Source organism: Chelonus insularis, unplaced genomic scaffold (genome assembly GCF_013357705.1).
Source record: "Chelonus insularis isolate UGA/USDA-ARS -01 unplaced genomic scaffold, ASM1335770v1 contig_145_pilon, whole genome shotgun sequence".
NCBI lineage: Eukaryota > Metazoa > Arthropoda > Insecta > Hymenoptera > Braconidae > Chelonus > Chelonus insularis.
The window spans coordinates 294,522-309,983 of record NW_023276386.1 but is presented as its reverse complement, the minus strand read 5'-3'; the positions used below and the strand labels follow the sequence as shown (position 1 = coordinate 309,983).

The following is a 15,462-nucleotide window of genomic DNA, read 5'->3' as shown; positions in this document are numbered from 1 at the left end:
TAAAAAATACGCATTAACCTTTTTTTTTTTGAATCTTTTTTGGTTTTTTGGAATAATAGAAGAAAAATTAATAAAGATGCAGAAAGCTAGTGTGTATACTTCATAAAAAAAAATTAATTTTATTTCAAAGGGCCCTGGGTTTTTTTTTTTTTTACCTTAAGAAATTAATATAAGGGCCTTTTCTATTTAATGGATCCTTAAAAAATTAAATTGTATAAATTTATACAATATTTTTTAATCTTAAAAAATGAATAATTTAATAATATAATTTTACATCAACTATAAGAGCCATCTATTGTATCCATTGTAGCAATATTTTTTTCTACATAAATTGATAGATCCATTATAAATTCTAATCTTTAGTTCATTTTTTATATTTTTAACTTACTATTCATTTATATGTTAATTCTAGAAATTAAAAAAAAAAAAAAATTTTTTTTTCATCATCACATATATTATGTATTCCACTCGAATTATTCAATAACAGACAAATAATTACTTGAGTATTTGAAATTAATACTGATAATTAATATATTTTTATTTAAAACGTGTAAATTAGTTAAATATTTATTTAACTTCAATAAATATTACCATAATACAAAATCAACAGTATGTTTAATTAATTCATTCATTTACTGACAAAAATTTTAAATTAATAAAAAAATTATATCCACAATATTAACATTTTTTAGACATCTATTTTACACTTATATCTACAAAAAAAAAAAAATGTAACAAATATATTATCAATGTGTATTTAATAAAGTATAGTACGTATTATGTAAATTAAAAATACAAAAGAAACTGTGATACATTTAAATTATTTTAACTTATGTATTTTCAACGAGAAAAATGTTTAACTGAATATTAAATAATAATTAAATAAATAATATAAATAATTTTAAGCTAAATCAGTTGAAAGTAGATAGAATTAACAATACATAGACTCTAGTGTATTATAAATGATAATAGTACTTTATATTTAAGTACAGAGATAACGAGAATTCGTGTTTGAAATTTACTATTAAACATAATGCTTTAGAAGATACTTGAGAAGGGGTTGCAAGAAGACTCAATTTTGATGTGGACGCCGAATAGTGTATGCAAGTATATGAGCGATCGATCGTTCAGTGAGCAGGAATATAATTTCAAGTTAAATTCAGGAAGTTGAAGAAGAGCAGAGGAAAGAGGGACATGACCTATATATCGTTTCAGTTCATGTTCACAACGAATCCAATTAATTCGATAAATTCACTCGTCGCCAATTTGTGAATACATTTTTAAATCTGATAATTTTTTTTTTTTTCAAATCAATTTGTCGATATTTATAAGTCATTTCCCCTCAAATATACACGTATCTCATATCTAACTAAATTCAAGTGCACAATTTCATTAAATAAAATAAAGTGTAAATGATAATGATAAAGAAGATAATAAAAATTATTGTAAAGCTTATAATTACACTGCATGAAGCTTTATCTAAATCCTATTACAATGTAAACTGATAAAATAAAAATAGTTTCAAATGTAATATCAACTTAAATAATTGGATCATTTTTATTTTTTCAAGTAGCTACAACATTCTATGATTATGGAGAAATAATAATTTCAAGAAAAAAGTAAAAATTAGTTGTAAGGTAGGAGGAGAAAAACAAATGAAAGGTGAAATGGAAGCTTCAAATGTGACATGAAGAAGCGCAAGAGTAGAAAAAAAATAAATAAATAAAATGAGAAGAAGGTCGACGTGCGATGCTGGATGAGACTGAGAGGCTTGAACGGTATGTACAGAATGCATCCGGCACACCTGCTTGGAAGCATCAGCTTTTAAATGGGAGACAGCTTGAACGAGATTGTCTGTGGATAAAGTGAGACCAAGTGTAGACTTATGTTATGAAGTAAGAGACCAGACACAAACGAATGACATATTGTTTTATAAAAGTAAAAAAAAAAAGACATCTTTTATCTCTGATTTTACTGTAAATGTATTCTTTTTTATTTATAAATATTTTTTTTTTTTTCCATCACCCTTTGTCTTTTATTAATTGTTTCAATTAATCTAATACCATAAGTACTAATGAATCGAAAAGATGAAAAAAAAAAAAACATTAGAAAAGTTTCTAGAAATTCTGTAACAATAATAATAGTAATAATAATTAAAGAAACTTTGATTGAAGCTATTTTATTTTATCCGCAACTACTAAGTGGCTAACAAATAAAAAAAAAAAACTTTCATCTTCTTAAAATAAACTTTTTCTTTATATGTGTAGTAGATTTAGTTTCATCAAAAATTAACTTCTGTAGTAATTAACAAAAGAATAATGAAAAAAAAAATTTTTTTTTTTAATCATTAATAATTATTTATTGTTATTTATTGATTTTTTTTTTTAATCTTTTGTCAATTTACAACAATCATTTAAGCATAAAATTTTGTTAAACTAAAAAATGCAAAATTCATGTTTTCACTAAATGAATGTCACTGACCCATATATTTTCTTACAAATCGATATTTAAATTATGTAAATTGTGATACATACACTTACGTGCGTCAATGTTACTAATACGAGAGAAAGAGAGAGAGAGAGATAAAATATACCTAGTGGCTTGGAATACCGGAAACTTGGTACAACATATATACACAAACACTTTTATCAATGTTGACTCCAAAATAGTACATAAAATATTCGTTACTATTACTAAACTATGTCGAAAATATACATTTATGTTGCTCTAATTTAATACCTAAATTCTAAATAAATCAACAAGATCATATTTTTATTTTTGCAAATGAAAAAAGATGTTTCAATTAACACAATACCAAGAAAAGAAAAATAAAAACATAACGATATTGTCCGTTAACTATTTTTTCCCTTTCCCTTTGTCCTACTTCTATACAATCGATTCCAGTGAACCCTACCTGACCGAAAACTTTCCATCAGTAGAGTTGAATAATTTTTATTAGATATTTTACACTCTTTGTAACGGAAATAAATATTTATTATCCAAGTAATAATATCTTTCTAATCACCTATTAAAAATGATAATAACAATAATCAAGTTTTTATTATTATTTTTTTTTTTTTGATCAATTTCCACTTTGTAATAATATATCAGAGTAATATACTCTTATTACTTTCTATTGGGAGAAAATTCTTATTTCTCCAACCAGCACTAACTTATTATTTCTTTAATCAAACTATATAAGCTCTACTTGATTGATCGGCTTTTCCACGTCTTATGAAGCCCTGTACAAGTATTAACTGATATTTTAATCGTCATACTTAAAAAGACTCGATTGCAATACTTGTATATGATGATAATATGTTTTATCAACATAATAAAAAATTCGTTAAACTCCAATATATATTGTTTATGATAATAATCAAATAAATTATAAACATTATTTTTTTTTCTACTTAATTCTGTACCATTTACATTTTCTGTTTATATACATAAATTAATATATATATATATACATATGTATATATAAAACGTCACACGTTTACGCAATCGATTTACTACCGTGCGAGTCTTTACTCTAAGCCCTCAACTCAAGCATTCGATCTGACCACATGACGCCACGACCAATGTTATGTTGAGGTTTAGTCGAATAGAAGAAGAAAAAAGCCAACAATCATGGAGGTAACATATATCGCAACAGAAGATCCCAAGACTCGACACTTTCTTTCTTACATGTCTTTTTCTTTATTAATATCCAGAAGTCTTCAATGCATTTGCGGATCGTTGAGATCCAGTCTTATTTTTTCTACGAATAATATCACTTTTTCCCCCTTCTTTTTTTGTTTCTTCTTTACTACATTCTTTTTTTATTTCATTTTATGTTTTGAATCAACACTTGGCTATTTTCTAATACACAATAATAATAATATGACCTTGATTACAATAGTTAACGAATGATTGACAATAATTATTGACAGATGCTAGACATCCAATACATTTTGTCTTAATTTCTAACACTAGATACGATGATGTATACTCACTATTTCATTACACCGGTTTGTCATTTATAGTTTATAGTAAGTAATACATACATATCTTCATCAAATTTTTATTTATCAACTTATGTTTGAAAAGGTAGAATAAATATGTACTGAACAAAAATTTTCAAAAGATAACTAAATAAAGTGTTGACTTGATGAATAAGAAATTTTAATGAATATCATTTCTTGTACGTGCTATCGCGTTGGAAAATTTTGTTATGTGATAATCAGAATTGATTTCAAATGTAAAGAAGATATAGATGGAGACTAAGTAAATCAAAGTTATCAGAGAGGTTATCAAGTAACTTAAACGTAGCTATTGCATTGTTTTTTTTTTTTTTCTTTTTACCAAATACATTAACTTATAATTTCTTTCTTTTTTTTTCTTCCATTGTTACAATACTATCTGAACTTTTTGAGAGAAAAAAATTTTTTTTTTTCCAACCACAATATCGCACTATTTAGTCACACTTGTATCAATACTGTGAACTGAATGACTAACAGCTTACTGTAGTTTCAATCTAATCGAATTCATTTTAATTTTTATTTACATTGTATTCAATTCATAATAACATGATATAATGTTTTAATATGAATTGCATAAATAATTTAAATGAAAAAGTTGTAAAATAAAAATAGTGAATTAATGAATGGATAACAATTCATAAATATATTGAAAAAATGAGCAGTTGTACTTAGAGTGCATAATAAACATGCAAGTGATATAAAGAAGAAGGGGAATGACCAAATAAAAGAGTAAAAATCGACACGCACAAGAAGCTAATAATTCCAATGTTCGAAATTCAGTTTTGAAAAATAAATCTCCACCTGTCCAAGAAATCATCCTTTACATTTTTCTCATCCATTATGTGGCCATTGAAAATCATTTTAAGATTGGAGCTTTGCAATTACATTGAATTATAAATATATGATATAAACCTGTTCAATATACCATTATAAAACGTCAAATTATTACGTTTGCTTCTTTTAAAAATTTTTATAATTTTATTTTTCTTTTCTACAAGAAAGATAAAAAAAAACATTTACAGATTTTTCTAATAAAATAAAATAGAAAAAAATATTAATTACTCACCTGAAAAAATTGTAGTTCTTGTAATTTTTACTCTTAATGCCATTTATAACTTGACTTTTATGGATTTATTTGACCAAATTTCACTAAATTGTAGAGAAAAAAAAATACTTTCAATCAATTTTTGTATATTACTATTATTTCTATTTTATCAAATATATATTGAAAATCTTTTCCTAATTTTCAAAAAGATAATGACATTAAAGAGGGAAGTTAATGTGTATTTAAGCAAAAAATGATATAATTTATGATGACAAAAATTAAAACTGACAATCAGTATTGAAAAAACAGAAAAATAAATTTAAAAAAAAAACAATTATAATGAAGGAAATAAAGAATACAATGATAAGAACTGATTGTCTAAAGATTTGAAAATAGATTAAATTAGAGTTATATCCGAAAAAATAATAAAAATGAAAGATAAATTGAAGTTTATTAATTGAAAATAATAAAATAGAATAAAAGTGACATATAAAATTTGAAATGAACAATAAAATTTCAATTTACCATTAGTTAAAAAGTTTATAAGATAACAGTAAATACCGGAAGTTAATTTTTAACACTACCCAATCATAAGACTTGAACACTTGGTCTTGACGTTTTCCTGCACGATTAAATATTCCAAATGGAAAGATTATTTAGCAAACCAATAATTGAAGTTTCGTCACAAATAATAATGGTCACAATTGATTTAACTAAATATTTTAAGTTAATAACACTGACGTTGCGCGCGCGTAAATTGTTATCTTCCTTTATTTTTGTCCGATCAAGTAAAACCACACGAACAACAAACGAAAAACCCTCTGGGTATCCTGCTCAAGACCCGAGCAGGCACTGACCCCACCAGACGTGAGACGAGGACCAGTAAGTGAGCGCAAACACAGAATCAAGAGAGAAGCTTGGGTGCATGTGAAAAAGTGTATTGTATCACACACAGTCGTACACACACACACGCAGATAGAAGAGAGAACACACTCGATACACGGCGATCACGAATGAGAAACGAAAGAGGGGAGAGTCAAGAGAGGGAAGTCATGAAAGAGCAATCGAGGGAGGAAAAAGAGAGAAAGAGAAGCATCAAGACCGGAGCAACCGGCCTCGTCTTTCTTTTAACTTTAATTTTTTTTTTTTTCTATCTTATTTTATTTATTAGTATTTATATTGTATTTTTCACTTCTTCTTACAGTGATCTGTAAAATATTGGACTATGCTAAATATATCTATTTCAACGACAATGATGCAGTCAAGTTGAAAAGAAAAACACAATAGTACGTCATATGCTTGTTTAGAATATACTGAATATATTTTGACCCTAGTGTTACGGTGAGCCCTGTTGGCGTGACTTCGAACTGCTTCGGCAGATTTCGGTTCAACTCGGGAATGAGAGGAGAGGACAACCAACAACTCCCGGCCACCAGCGCCTTTTATACATATATATTTCTATCTGTTTTGCGACGAGTTGCAAACTGTTCTCTTACACTCAAACTACCTTACACACGTGCCGAACTCGCGTGATTATTATTTTTTTGTTTTCTTTCTCTCTCTCTTGTATAAGTAATTAATTTATTACGCTTCAATTGAAACATATGTTGATACGAAAACGTATTTTGAATTATTAAATAGTAGCGATAAAAAATTCACCTCCATAAGTACATACCTACACCTGTTAGTTGTGAAGAAATGAATTTGCATGCCATAAAAGCATGATATGAATAGTCAGCTACAGTACCTTTATCAGCGCCATCATAAATACGGTAGAAAAGCCGTAAGGCACTGTGAAAGCAATTTCATTACGCAAAGAAGATTGTAGAGCTTTCGCGTCACGCGCCAAACAATGCTTTCCAACTCTATTCTCACTCAAATAATATTTAAAGATGTAATCTCTAAATATCATTTAAATTGACTTTCACAATTAATCTCATCACGTTTGACGGAAAAAGGTTTGATGATTTATTTTTTCTCTTTTTTTTTTTTAGTCATTTAAAACTATTTAAAGACCCTCACACTAATCTACATTATACAAATTAATTCTATCGATTACTAGAGTGAGTTCACGTAGACTTGTTGCATGTTTAAGACTTGAAGAGTACCTAGTTGCAATGAATCAAAAAATGAAAACATTAAGTCAGTTAAGTATGAGTATTTAATATTTTATTTAAAAATAGTTAATGTTTGAAATTATTACATATGTCTAGTGTAAAAAATCAGATATCAGGGTCAAGGATATCAAAGAGCATAACTCGACCTTGCAACTCGATATTTTTCTTGGAAATTTTGCGATACTAGAGGCTTTTAAGTAAAATAAGATTGAAAGAAGAGGCATAAAAGTATAATACTAAAGGGATAGTATACCTAGAGGAAGATACTTATTATGTTGCTTTTTTTTTTCTTGAAAGAAAACTTACAAGAAATAAGATTCATCTCATCATTAAAAAAATGCTATGAGAGCAAGAAGGAATGGAGGAAAAAAAAATTTTGACTCTACTTCTTGAATAGTATACTTAAGAATACTTAATATCTTTTACTTTATTTATTTCTATTTTTGGACTTCAATTTATTTCACTACTTCATTTTCATATTCTATGTTTATTCAATATATTAACATACAGTAGTTCAGGTAAATTATTCCAATATATTTATAAATGATAAGGTAAAAATTTTCGTATGAATTAATTATTGAAAGAAATGATTATTAAAAATATAACATAATTCATAAGTAATTCGAGATTTTTAAGTTTTATTGAACTTTATAATTTTTACAAATAAAAAGACTGAAACAAGTTGCAGATATAAAAGTAAAAATTGGAGAAGTATTCCTGCAAGTAGCAACTGGTGGGTCGATAATAATGGTTCCAGATAGTCTGGACTTGCGTGCAACCCATACAAGTAATTACTTATATGCTAATACGTAGTTGTCACTATAACAGTTACTTATAATTCCTTCTTCAGTTATAATTTAACAAAAATTATTATGTCTGTATAATTAGTTATTATAAAAAAATACGAAAAATTTAAAATAGTCAGTACCATTTACTGTAGTATTACTGATTATTTTGTCTATATATGATGAAAAATACAATGAAGATAAGGTATTGTAAAGTATTACATATTGAAATGATACTTTGTGTCAATACTGAAGAGATCTTTTTGTTTGAATATCTTCAAGTATTGTTCTTAATTCTTCATCCTCCAATCGACCCTCTAAACTAGGAATTAAGGCCTTGGCTTCTTCTGGCGTTTCTGGGCAAAGATTTGCCAATGATGCAAGTTCAAATTTATGCAACTTCTTTTGCATTAAGAGACTATAACAAACAAATAAATCTTTATTTACTTGTGAATTATGTGAATTAATTCATTTTGTAATAATAGTACAGTTTTTTTCTTTACTTTCTCACAGCTGCTATGATTTCCTTATTTTTAAATTTGCGAAAACGATCAGTGTAATTTAAACTTTTCATGAATACTTCTGAAAATTCTTGCTCTTCTTCGGCTGATTCATTTTGTGCTTTTCTGTGCTCCAAAAGCATATGCACTTCTGATATCAATAATGTTTCAGCATTTTCGAATTCTATAAAAGAAAAATATATTACGTAATTATTACTCATGAATAAATAAATTTTTTTCCTATTTAAAAAAATTTATCAGGAAATTATTTTTTCAATACCTAGTATTTTTATTCTAATTTCTTTATCCTGAATAAAATGATTCAGTTTAATACTAAAAATGATTATTAAGCTGGTTTATTTATATATCCTTGTTGTACTAGAAAGTCATAAATTTTCCTAGTTTTATTTACATCAATTTTAAGAAGAACTCGCGCTTGAGCCAATCTCAGAGAGCCTGATTTTTTATTTTCCGTTATTAAAATATTTTTAAATTCTAAATAATTCGTCGGTACTATTCTAGCTACTGAACACAATTCTTTTTCAATGTCAGTAAGTTTATCATGACCAGGTAATCCTAAAATTTCCAACGGAGGAGGTGGTTTCCTTTGATTAACTGTAGATATAGTTTGTATTTGAGAATTTGATAAATGACCTGGTATTAAATTTTTCCAACTACATTCAATATTATTCATATATATTCGTCTGTCTTTATCATTTTCTTGTTTTATTTTTAAAAGTTTTTGATATATTGAAATACTATGAAAATATTTCAAACCATTCTTTCGAAATTCTATCAACTTTTTAATTCGATTTCTGAGTTCTCCAGCGTAATGAAGTGACTCCATGATATAATCAAAATCCAATCCATCAACAAGTTGCATAAACATCAAAAATTTTTCAGCAACAGGTCGTGTTATAGTTGCATCATATCTTTGTAACCATGATATTACTTTTCTGAATGATATCAATCCATGTTCACGAATAATTCTTCTTCTTCTCATTCGTTCTTTCAGTCTAGAATTATAACCTTGTACTATTGCGAACTGTAAGTTCCTTCCAAGATCATAATGTTCATGACTTTCATCAAATTCATCATATTTCAAATTTGATATCAAAAGCTCGGCATAATTATCAAAATTAACCTCAAAATCCGATCGTGCTGCATTGTAGCCTGCTAATAGTCGACTATTGAGAGTGTTAGGAGCAAATCTTGGTGGCTCTTCTAAATCTTGGAGTTTAAACATGTATGGAATTGTTTCATGACCAAACAGACTAGCTTCAGATTCTTTTATAACTGGTAATCCTGGCAAACGTTGTTCATTTATATAATAATTTAAATAATGCGATTCACAGTTCTCGGAAGTTTTACCTGGCATTCTTTTAGCAATATCAACCCAATTACCAAAGCCACATTCTTGTAATACATCAAGTAATTTCAATTCTTCTTTTGCTGTCCAACTAGAATCCTCTGTTAGAGGAAATTCATTTTTAATGATAACATAGTCATGATAGTTTTTGTGTTCATCTATTTCACGACCATTTGAAAAACACAACGGACAAATGGTAATATTTTTACATATACTACATTTAATATAAGGCTCACAAAGGATCGATTTACATACGCAACAAACTGGGTCTGAAGTGAAAATTTCCTCACTTACAACTGAGACTTCGAGCTCAGTATCTGGCTCTTGCTTTATTAATTTACGCTTTTTGAATTCTGAAAGTAAGAAAATCATCACTTTAGACGCAGTATATTAAAATATGATTATTTATTAATTTAAATAACTATTTACAATTATTTGTGTATTAATGTGTATTCATAACATGTGTTATTACCTTTTGGAAATTGAAGATTAGTAGCGTCTTCTTCAGTCATATCTGAATGACTAGGATTTGCCATGGTGAATAATAAATTATAGATGATTATTAGTATTACTATAACTAAATTATTAATAAACAATAAATTATTAGAATAAAAATATTCTTGAATACGTTTGATTTATTTTTTTGTGGTTAGAAATTATTGTAGTTGATAAAACTTTCGCTAGGTTGCGATATATGCAATGTACCGCCATTTTGCTCAAAAAATATTACCGCGAAATATAATTCAAGTACAAAAAAATTCCTTTCAAATTAATCATTGTTCATAAATAATTTAATTTTTTGATGTTATAAATTTATTTTATTAATGAAAAAATACTTAAAAAATTATAGCATTCATAAAATCAAATCAAATTATTATAATTAATTGATAAGAATATGATTTAAATAATTATTTTTGGTTAAATAGAACATAAATGAACTAAAATTATTTAAACAATATTTTATAAAAATATTTCATATAAATAACAATTATTAATGATTACTACTTATCTAATCGTTAATAATAAATTAACCTGAAAGATGGAAATAAAATGATAAAAGTAGAAAGAATTATTTAGATGTCGATTTTTCGCAACAATTAAATGAAACAAAAAATTTACTTAATAAAAAAAAAAAAGACTGTACATTTGTAACGCATGCGCAGTTAATCTGCATCCCACTGATATAAATGAAACTTTCACACACATATTATAAAAGATTAGTGTGTGTTGCATGCCTACAAATTACCTCTGCTACCGGTGAGTTTAGCCAGTCGAGCCTGTGCTTATGTGTTCATGATCACATAGATCTATAAATTCGTTCTATTTTGTTTTTAAACTCACCGCGGGAATTCCTTGGTTCCTTTTTACTTTACACTTTCTCGAACATAAAAATATCCAAACATATTTGAATTTGTCAATCGACATCATCACCAATATATGAACTGACACATTAATATTATAACTAGTTATAATGAAAATGATTGTGTCAATTTTGACAGTTATTTGTGTATTTAGTGTTGTTAGTGGACAAAATAATAAATATTACAGCAATTCAGACACCATCTTCTTCCCAGACTCAGTGAATCCTTTGCAAAGTCCAAGAATAACAGCAGTTTCAAAAAGCAGAAGTTTAGATGAAATTGATAACTCAGTACAGGTAATATTTGTCAAAGACAATTCAATTCATTAATTGCCAATTTTATCGATAAAATTATTTTATAATTATATATTTCTATAATTACAGGAATATTTTAATGTTTGATGATTAAATTTTTCAGTGAAATGTTAAAAAAATGTTAAAATGATAAGAGCATTGCAATCATAAAACTGATGAGTGTACAGGTGATTAGTACATGTACCTGTTATATCTTTTCTTTTTCAACTGGTTGTCTCGTGAATCAATATGACCTCGAAATAAAGACTGACTATAATAATCTCGAGGATAGAACGAACCGGTAACGCGTCACCATCGTCTTCTTCATGTACCAACATTCCTTATTCATTTATTTCATTCTTAACACGTTTTTTGACTTCAGGCTAATCATTTTAATTAATAGAAAGTCTATTTTCAATGATGATTCTCAATGTCTGATCAATTTCAATATACCTGTTTTTGTTTATAATCTGTCTAATTTTTTAACCAGATCATTCAAACTTGAAACGAAAGTTACAAAATAGTGAATAAATAATACTTTAATGTTATTATAATTAATTGAATTCTGAGATACCTTGAAAATGATTACATATGTCAACGTGTATTAATGAGTGAAGGAGAACCTACGCACAAATGTAAAAAATGTAGAGTTTAAAAATAGAATATATCCAGTTAAAACAAAAGCAAAACAATATTGCTATTTTTTGATAATCTAATTTATAGTTTTCTGAAAAATAATGAATTTAAAACAAGTTTGATTGAATAATTCTTTAAATGATTTAAGATTAACGACCTGTGCAGGTAAATTCAATTAAATGACACATGTATACATGATTGGTTATCCAAACGATGACTCATTAAATTATCATTACTAAGAAATCTGATAGTAAAAGTATGCATTAATGTATAAATTTACTCATGTTGATGTCAAATAATTGAGATTAAATATCAACTGTAATAATTTGTTCAATTTACAAAATTTAATGAATGTACTTTTATTTGATTACCTAACACTTATAATGTTGATCTTTTTTTTTTCAAACCGACAATTAGAATAGAAATTTAATATCCGGTTACTTTAAAGTTCATTTCATCAGTGATGATTTAATTCAATTCATCTCAATCGGTATAATTATATAAATGTCAAGTCTTATTATGTTTATTATGATATATTATTTATTTATTGAAGTTATTTATCGTTTTTATAGGAAGTTGTTTATTATTATTATTATTATTATTATTATTATTATTATTATTATTATTATTATTATTATTATAGTTACAATGAGTGAGTTTATTTTGTGTTCTAGAAATCATTGTTACTAGCTAAGGAAATGAATAAATTGGATTCCCTTGAAGATTTTCTTGGTTTGGTATCTGGAATTCCGGAATCTGAAGAAATGTTTTTCGTCAGTAAGTATATTTGAATTTTGTAGTAAAACTAAAAATAATATTTTTTTTAGATAGATAAAAAAGTGATTCAACTCTGTTATCAATTAAAATACCACAATTGTTGATAAGTTACACTAATTATGTCAATAATAATTTTTTCTAATCCTTAAGCAGAAATTTTTTGATGAAATCATTGCGATAAAATGTCTGTTAATTAAATAATAAAATTGGATTTTTCTAGATCGAATGGGAGGTGAGAGATCATCAGCTATCAAACCAAAACCAGCAAAATGCATGGTAGAACTTCAATCTGTTTCATTAGTCCCAGAGAATCATGATCCTTCTACTGTTTACATACCATCATGTACACGCATCAAGAGATGTGGTGGATGTTGTAATCATTCATTACTATCTTGCCAACCTGTTCGTAATACAACGGAGACACGTAATTTTGAGGTGAACTTTTCTTCAAATCAATTTCTTCTCAAGTCATTGATTATATACTAACAGTGATTATTAATTCATTTTATTAGGTTCTTATATCGAAAATTGATATAAGTGGAAAATTAAAGTATGCTGGGAAAAAAGTAATACCATTGGACGAACACACACAATGTGAATGTAGCTGCAAAATTAAGCCTGAGGCAATTATTTAATTATGTATTTTAATATTACTCAATATTGTCGATGTAAATAATAATTAATCAAATATTTTCTTCTAGCATTGCTCAAGAGGTCATACTTACAGTGAATCAGAATGTCAGTGTATCTGTAAAAATACTGATGAAGAAGAGAAATGTAAGAATCATAGTATGAAGCTTTGGGATCCTGAAACATGTTCATGCGCTTGCAGATATCAATCTGAATGTAGCAGTGGACTTTTTTTCAATTTAAACACGTGCAGGTGTGAATCCGTACAATAGAAATCTCCATAAGTCGTCATTGGGTTTTCCACAAGTCTTTTTGGTGGCTGGTGTTTCACTACTTTGTGATTTCGTAAGAATAAATAAACACTGAAATTTTTTGTGATTTTATTCCACTAACAATTGTATTGAATTCATAAATAATAATGCTTAAACATATTTTAACGATTAATAAGCACTTGTTTAATAATTGAGTATTGCTTCAACTAATGCTTTATTTGCTTAGCATATTTATAAATATATGTTAATAAATTTTTTGTTAACAAAACAATGCATAAATATTTATCTTCAATGAAAGATGTATTAATATAAATGAATTGTAATAATATATAGGTGTGAAAGACGAGGATTTTCCGTTCAAGAATGGTATGAAAATGATAGAAGGGTTGACTACTCACTGAGACGAACAAATCAAAGAGAACATCCAATTATAATAACTCTTGATGCGTCGGATCCAAGGAGAAAACATAAAGATGAACCTAGCCGTTAAATTTTTTAAATAAATTAATTATAATCAAAAGCTTCATAATTTCAAAAAAATTGGATTGAAAATTCTAGTATTATAATTGTAATAATTACACAGTCATTTACTATTAATAAGAATGTAAAGAGTAAATATTTATTTTTCTTAATTTAAAGAATTACATTAACCATACGTAGGTCTTATTTTTTATGTCTAGAGCATATGTATTTAGTTTGATTGTTTAAAAATGATTTTACTATTTATGTATAATTCGAGTGATACATTTTTTATATCATATCGAAAAAGACTTTATTTCTATTGTGATATATGAAATATTTGTTATTATTCTAAGATACAATAAAATAGTAAATCCAGACGTATATTTCTTTAATTTCATAATTATATCTGAAATATTAATGTACAGTTGCAAACTTTAGAATTAATACAATAATTTTATGATAATAAGAAAAATTGATCCTAACCTATCAATATTTTATTGTCCATCAATTTCGATATTTTCTCCAGAAGTTTTCGAATTTGTTGTTTCAAGTTTGTTTACTTCTTGGTAATAATTGACAATTGCTTTATTCATTGTTAATAAATATCCATGAATCTGACCAATATTTTTGATCGTACCAGCAAGTGATTCTACAAAAAAATTATTATTTTTTTACCCGCTAAAGATAATCTAAAAATTAAAAAATACTTTTATAATTATAAACAATATCATTTCATACCGATAGAAGCTGCCAAATCTTCTAAATTCAATTCATCCGAAATTTTTTGACGTTTTTGTGATTGTTGCATGATTTAATTAATGCTGCAAGTCAAAAGATCATCATTTGTTTCAATATTATAAATTTCTCAACAATTATCTAATTACATTAAAAACAATTAAAAGAAACCTTATCAAGCTACGTATGAATAACAGAGAAGAGAGACACAATGTAAGTTTCGGTCAACATGTCGGTATTTTGGGTCAACATGTCAGTAATCGGAGGTCACACCATAAAAGTTTCTGTAAACCCATCAAGCGATGGCGCTGCAACGGTTTATCCTAGCCACGCCCCTTAATCTAAGAGAGAAAAGAGATAAGATTTGTGTTCTCTTTTACTCTCATTATAAGAATCCTAAGCCAGTTTATTTTCAAGCACCAATTTTTAAATCAAAAAGGTCCGGCTCTGTTCGC

At 26.8% G+C, this 15,462-nt stretch overlaps 3 protein-coding genes and 1 long non-coding RNA gene across 9 annotated transcripts in view; 1 reads left to right on the top strand and 3 right to left on the bottom strand.

Annotated features, from left to right (window-relative positions):
* Pde9 (phosphodiesterase 9) overlaps nt 1–6,366 on the bottom strand; it is a 35,639-nt gene extending 29,273 nt beyond the window's left edge. Inside the window, exons 1-2 of one of the 2 annotated variants that reach the window (XM_035096776.1) lie at nt 5,596–6,366; nt 5,092–5,174 (exon numbers count right to left, since the gene is read on the bottom strand). The gene's annotated coding sequence lies outside the window, so the exon portion shown is untranslated. The remainder of the gene's footprint in view (nt 1–5,091; nt 5,175–5,595) is intronic. The other variant, XM_035096777.1, reaches the window with a different exon arrangement.
* Nucleotides 6,367–7,811: 1,445 nt separating this feature from the next.
* Nucleotides 7,812–10,534, bottom strand: LOC118075109 (DNA-directed RNA polymerase II subunit Rpb4-like). Of its 2 annotated transcripts, none has more exons than XM_035096761.1 (3): nt 10,314–10,518; nt 8,476–8,656; nt 7,812–8,390 (listed from the first exon to the last, which is right to left on the bottom strand). In XM_035096761.1, exons 1-3 carry the CDS (start codon nt 10,375–10,377, stop codon nt 8,216–8,218), a joined length of 420 nt encoding a protein of 139 aa, XP_034952652.1. In that variant the 5' UTR covers nt 10,378–10,518; the 3' UTR covers nt 7,812–8,215. The 2 variants fall into 2 exon arrangements, with proteins under 2 accessions (XP_034952652.1, XP_034952651.1); XM_035096760.1 differs by lacking the exon at nt 7,812–8,390 and adding an exon at nt 8,753–10,194 and having other exon boundaries at nt 8,517–8,656; nt 10,314–10,534.
* A 512-nt stretch (nt 10,535–11,046) lies between these two features.
* LOC118075105 (vascular endothelial growth factor A-A-like) lies at nt 11,047–14,362 on the top strand. 3 transcript variants are annotated; one of them, XM_035096758.1, is made up of 6 exons: nt 11,047–11,498; nt 12,806–12,908; nt 13,129–13,343; nt 13,421–13,531; nt 13,610–13,685; nt 14,144–14,362. In XM_035096758.1, the coding sequence occupies exons 1-6, from the start codon at nt 11,313–11,315 to the stop codon at nt 14,209–14,211; spliced, it is 759 nt and encodes a 252-aa protein (XP_034952649.1). In that variant the 5' UTR covers nt 11,047–11,312; the 3' UTR covers nt 14,212–14,362. The 3 variants fall into 3 exon arrangements, 2 of the variants coding, with proteins under 2 accessions (XP_034952649.1, XP_034952648.1); XR_004691265.1 differs by having other exon boundaries at nt 11,049–11,498; nt 13,610–13,883; nt 14,144–14,286; XM_035096757.1 differs by having other exon boundaries at nt 11,049–11,498; nt 13,610–13,791.
* On the bottom strand, nt 14,155–15,277 carry LOC118075106 (uncharacterized). Of its 2 annotated transcripts, none has more exons than XR_004691267.1 (4): nt 15,179–15,277; nt 15,011–15,093; nt 14,756–14,921; nt 14,155–14,289 (listed from the first exon to the last, which is right to left on the bottom strand). It is a non-coding gene; the product is annotated as an uncharacterized lncRNA (long non-coding RNA). The 2 variants fall into 2 exon arrangements; XR_004691266.1 differs by lacking the exon at nt 14,155–14,289 and adding an exon at nt 14,475–14,678.
* Nucleotides 15,278–15,462: the final 185 nt, after the last annotated feature.

Coding starts and splice junctions, on each gene's coding strand:
- LOC118075105 (XM_035096757.1), top strand. CDS start 11,313: ATGAAAATGATTGTGTCAATTTTGACAGTTATTTGTGTATTTAGTGTT. Junction 12,909..13,128: donor TGAAGAAATGTTTTTCGTCA/GTAAGTATATTT, acceptor GGATTTTTCTAG/ATCGAATGGGAGGTGAGAGA. Junction 13,532..13,609: donor GCTGCAAAATTAAGCCTGAG/GCAATTATTTAA, acceptor ATTTTCTTCTAG/CATTGCTCAAGAGGTCATAC.
- LOC118075109 (XM_035096760.1), bottom strand. CDS start 10,377: ATGGCAAATCCTAGTCATTCAGATATGACTGAAGAAGACGCTACTAAT. Junction 10,195..10,313: donor TAATCTTCAATTTCCAAAAG/GTAATAACACAT, acceptor TCTTACTTTCAG/AATTCAAAAAGCGTAAATTA.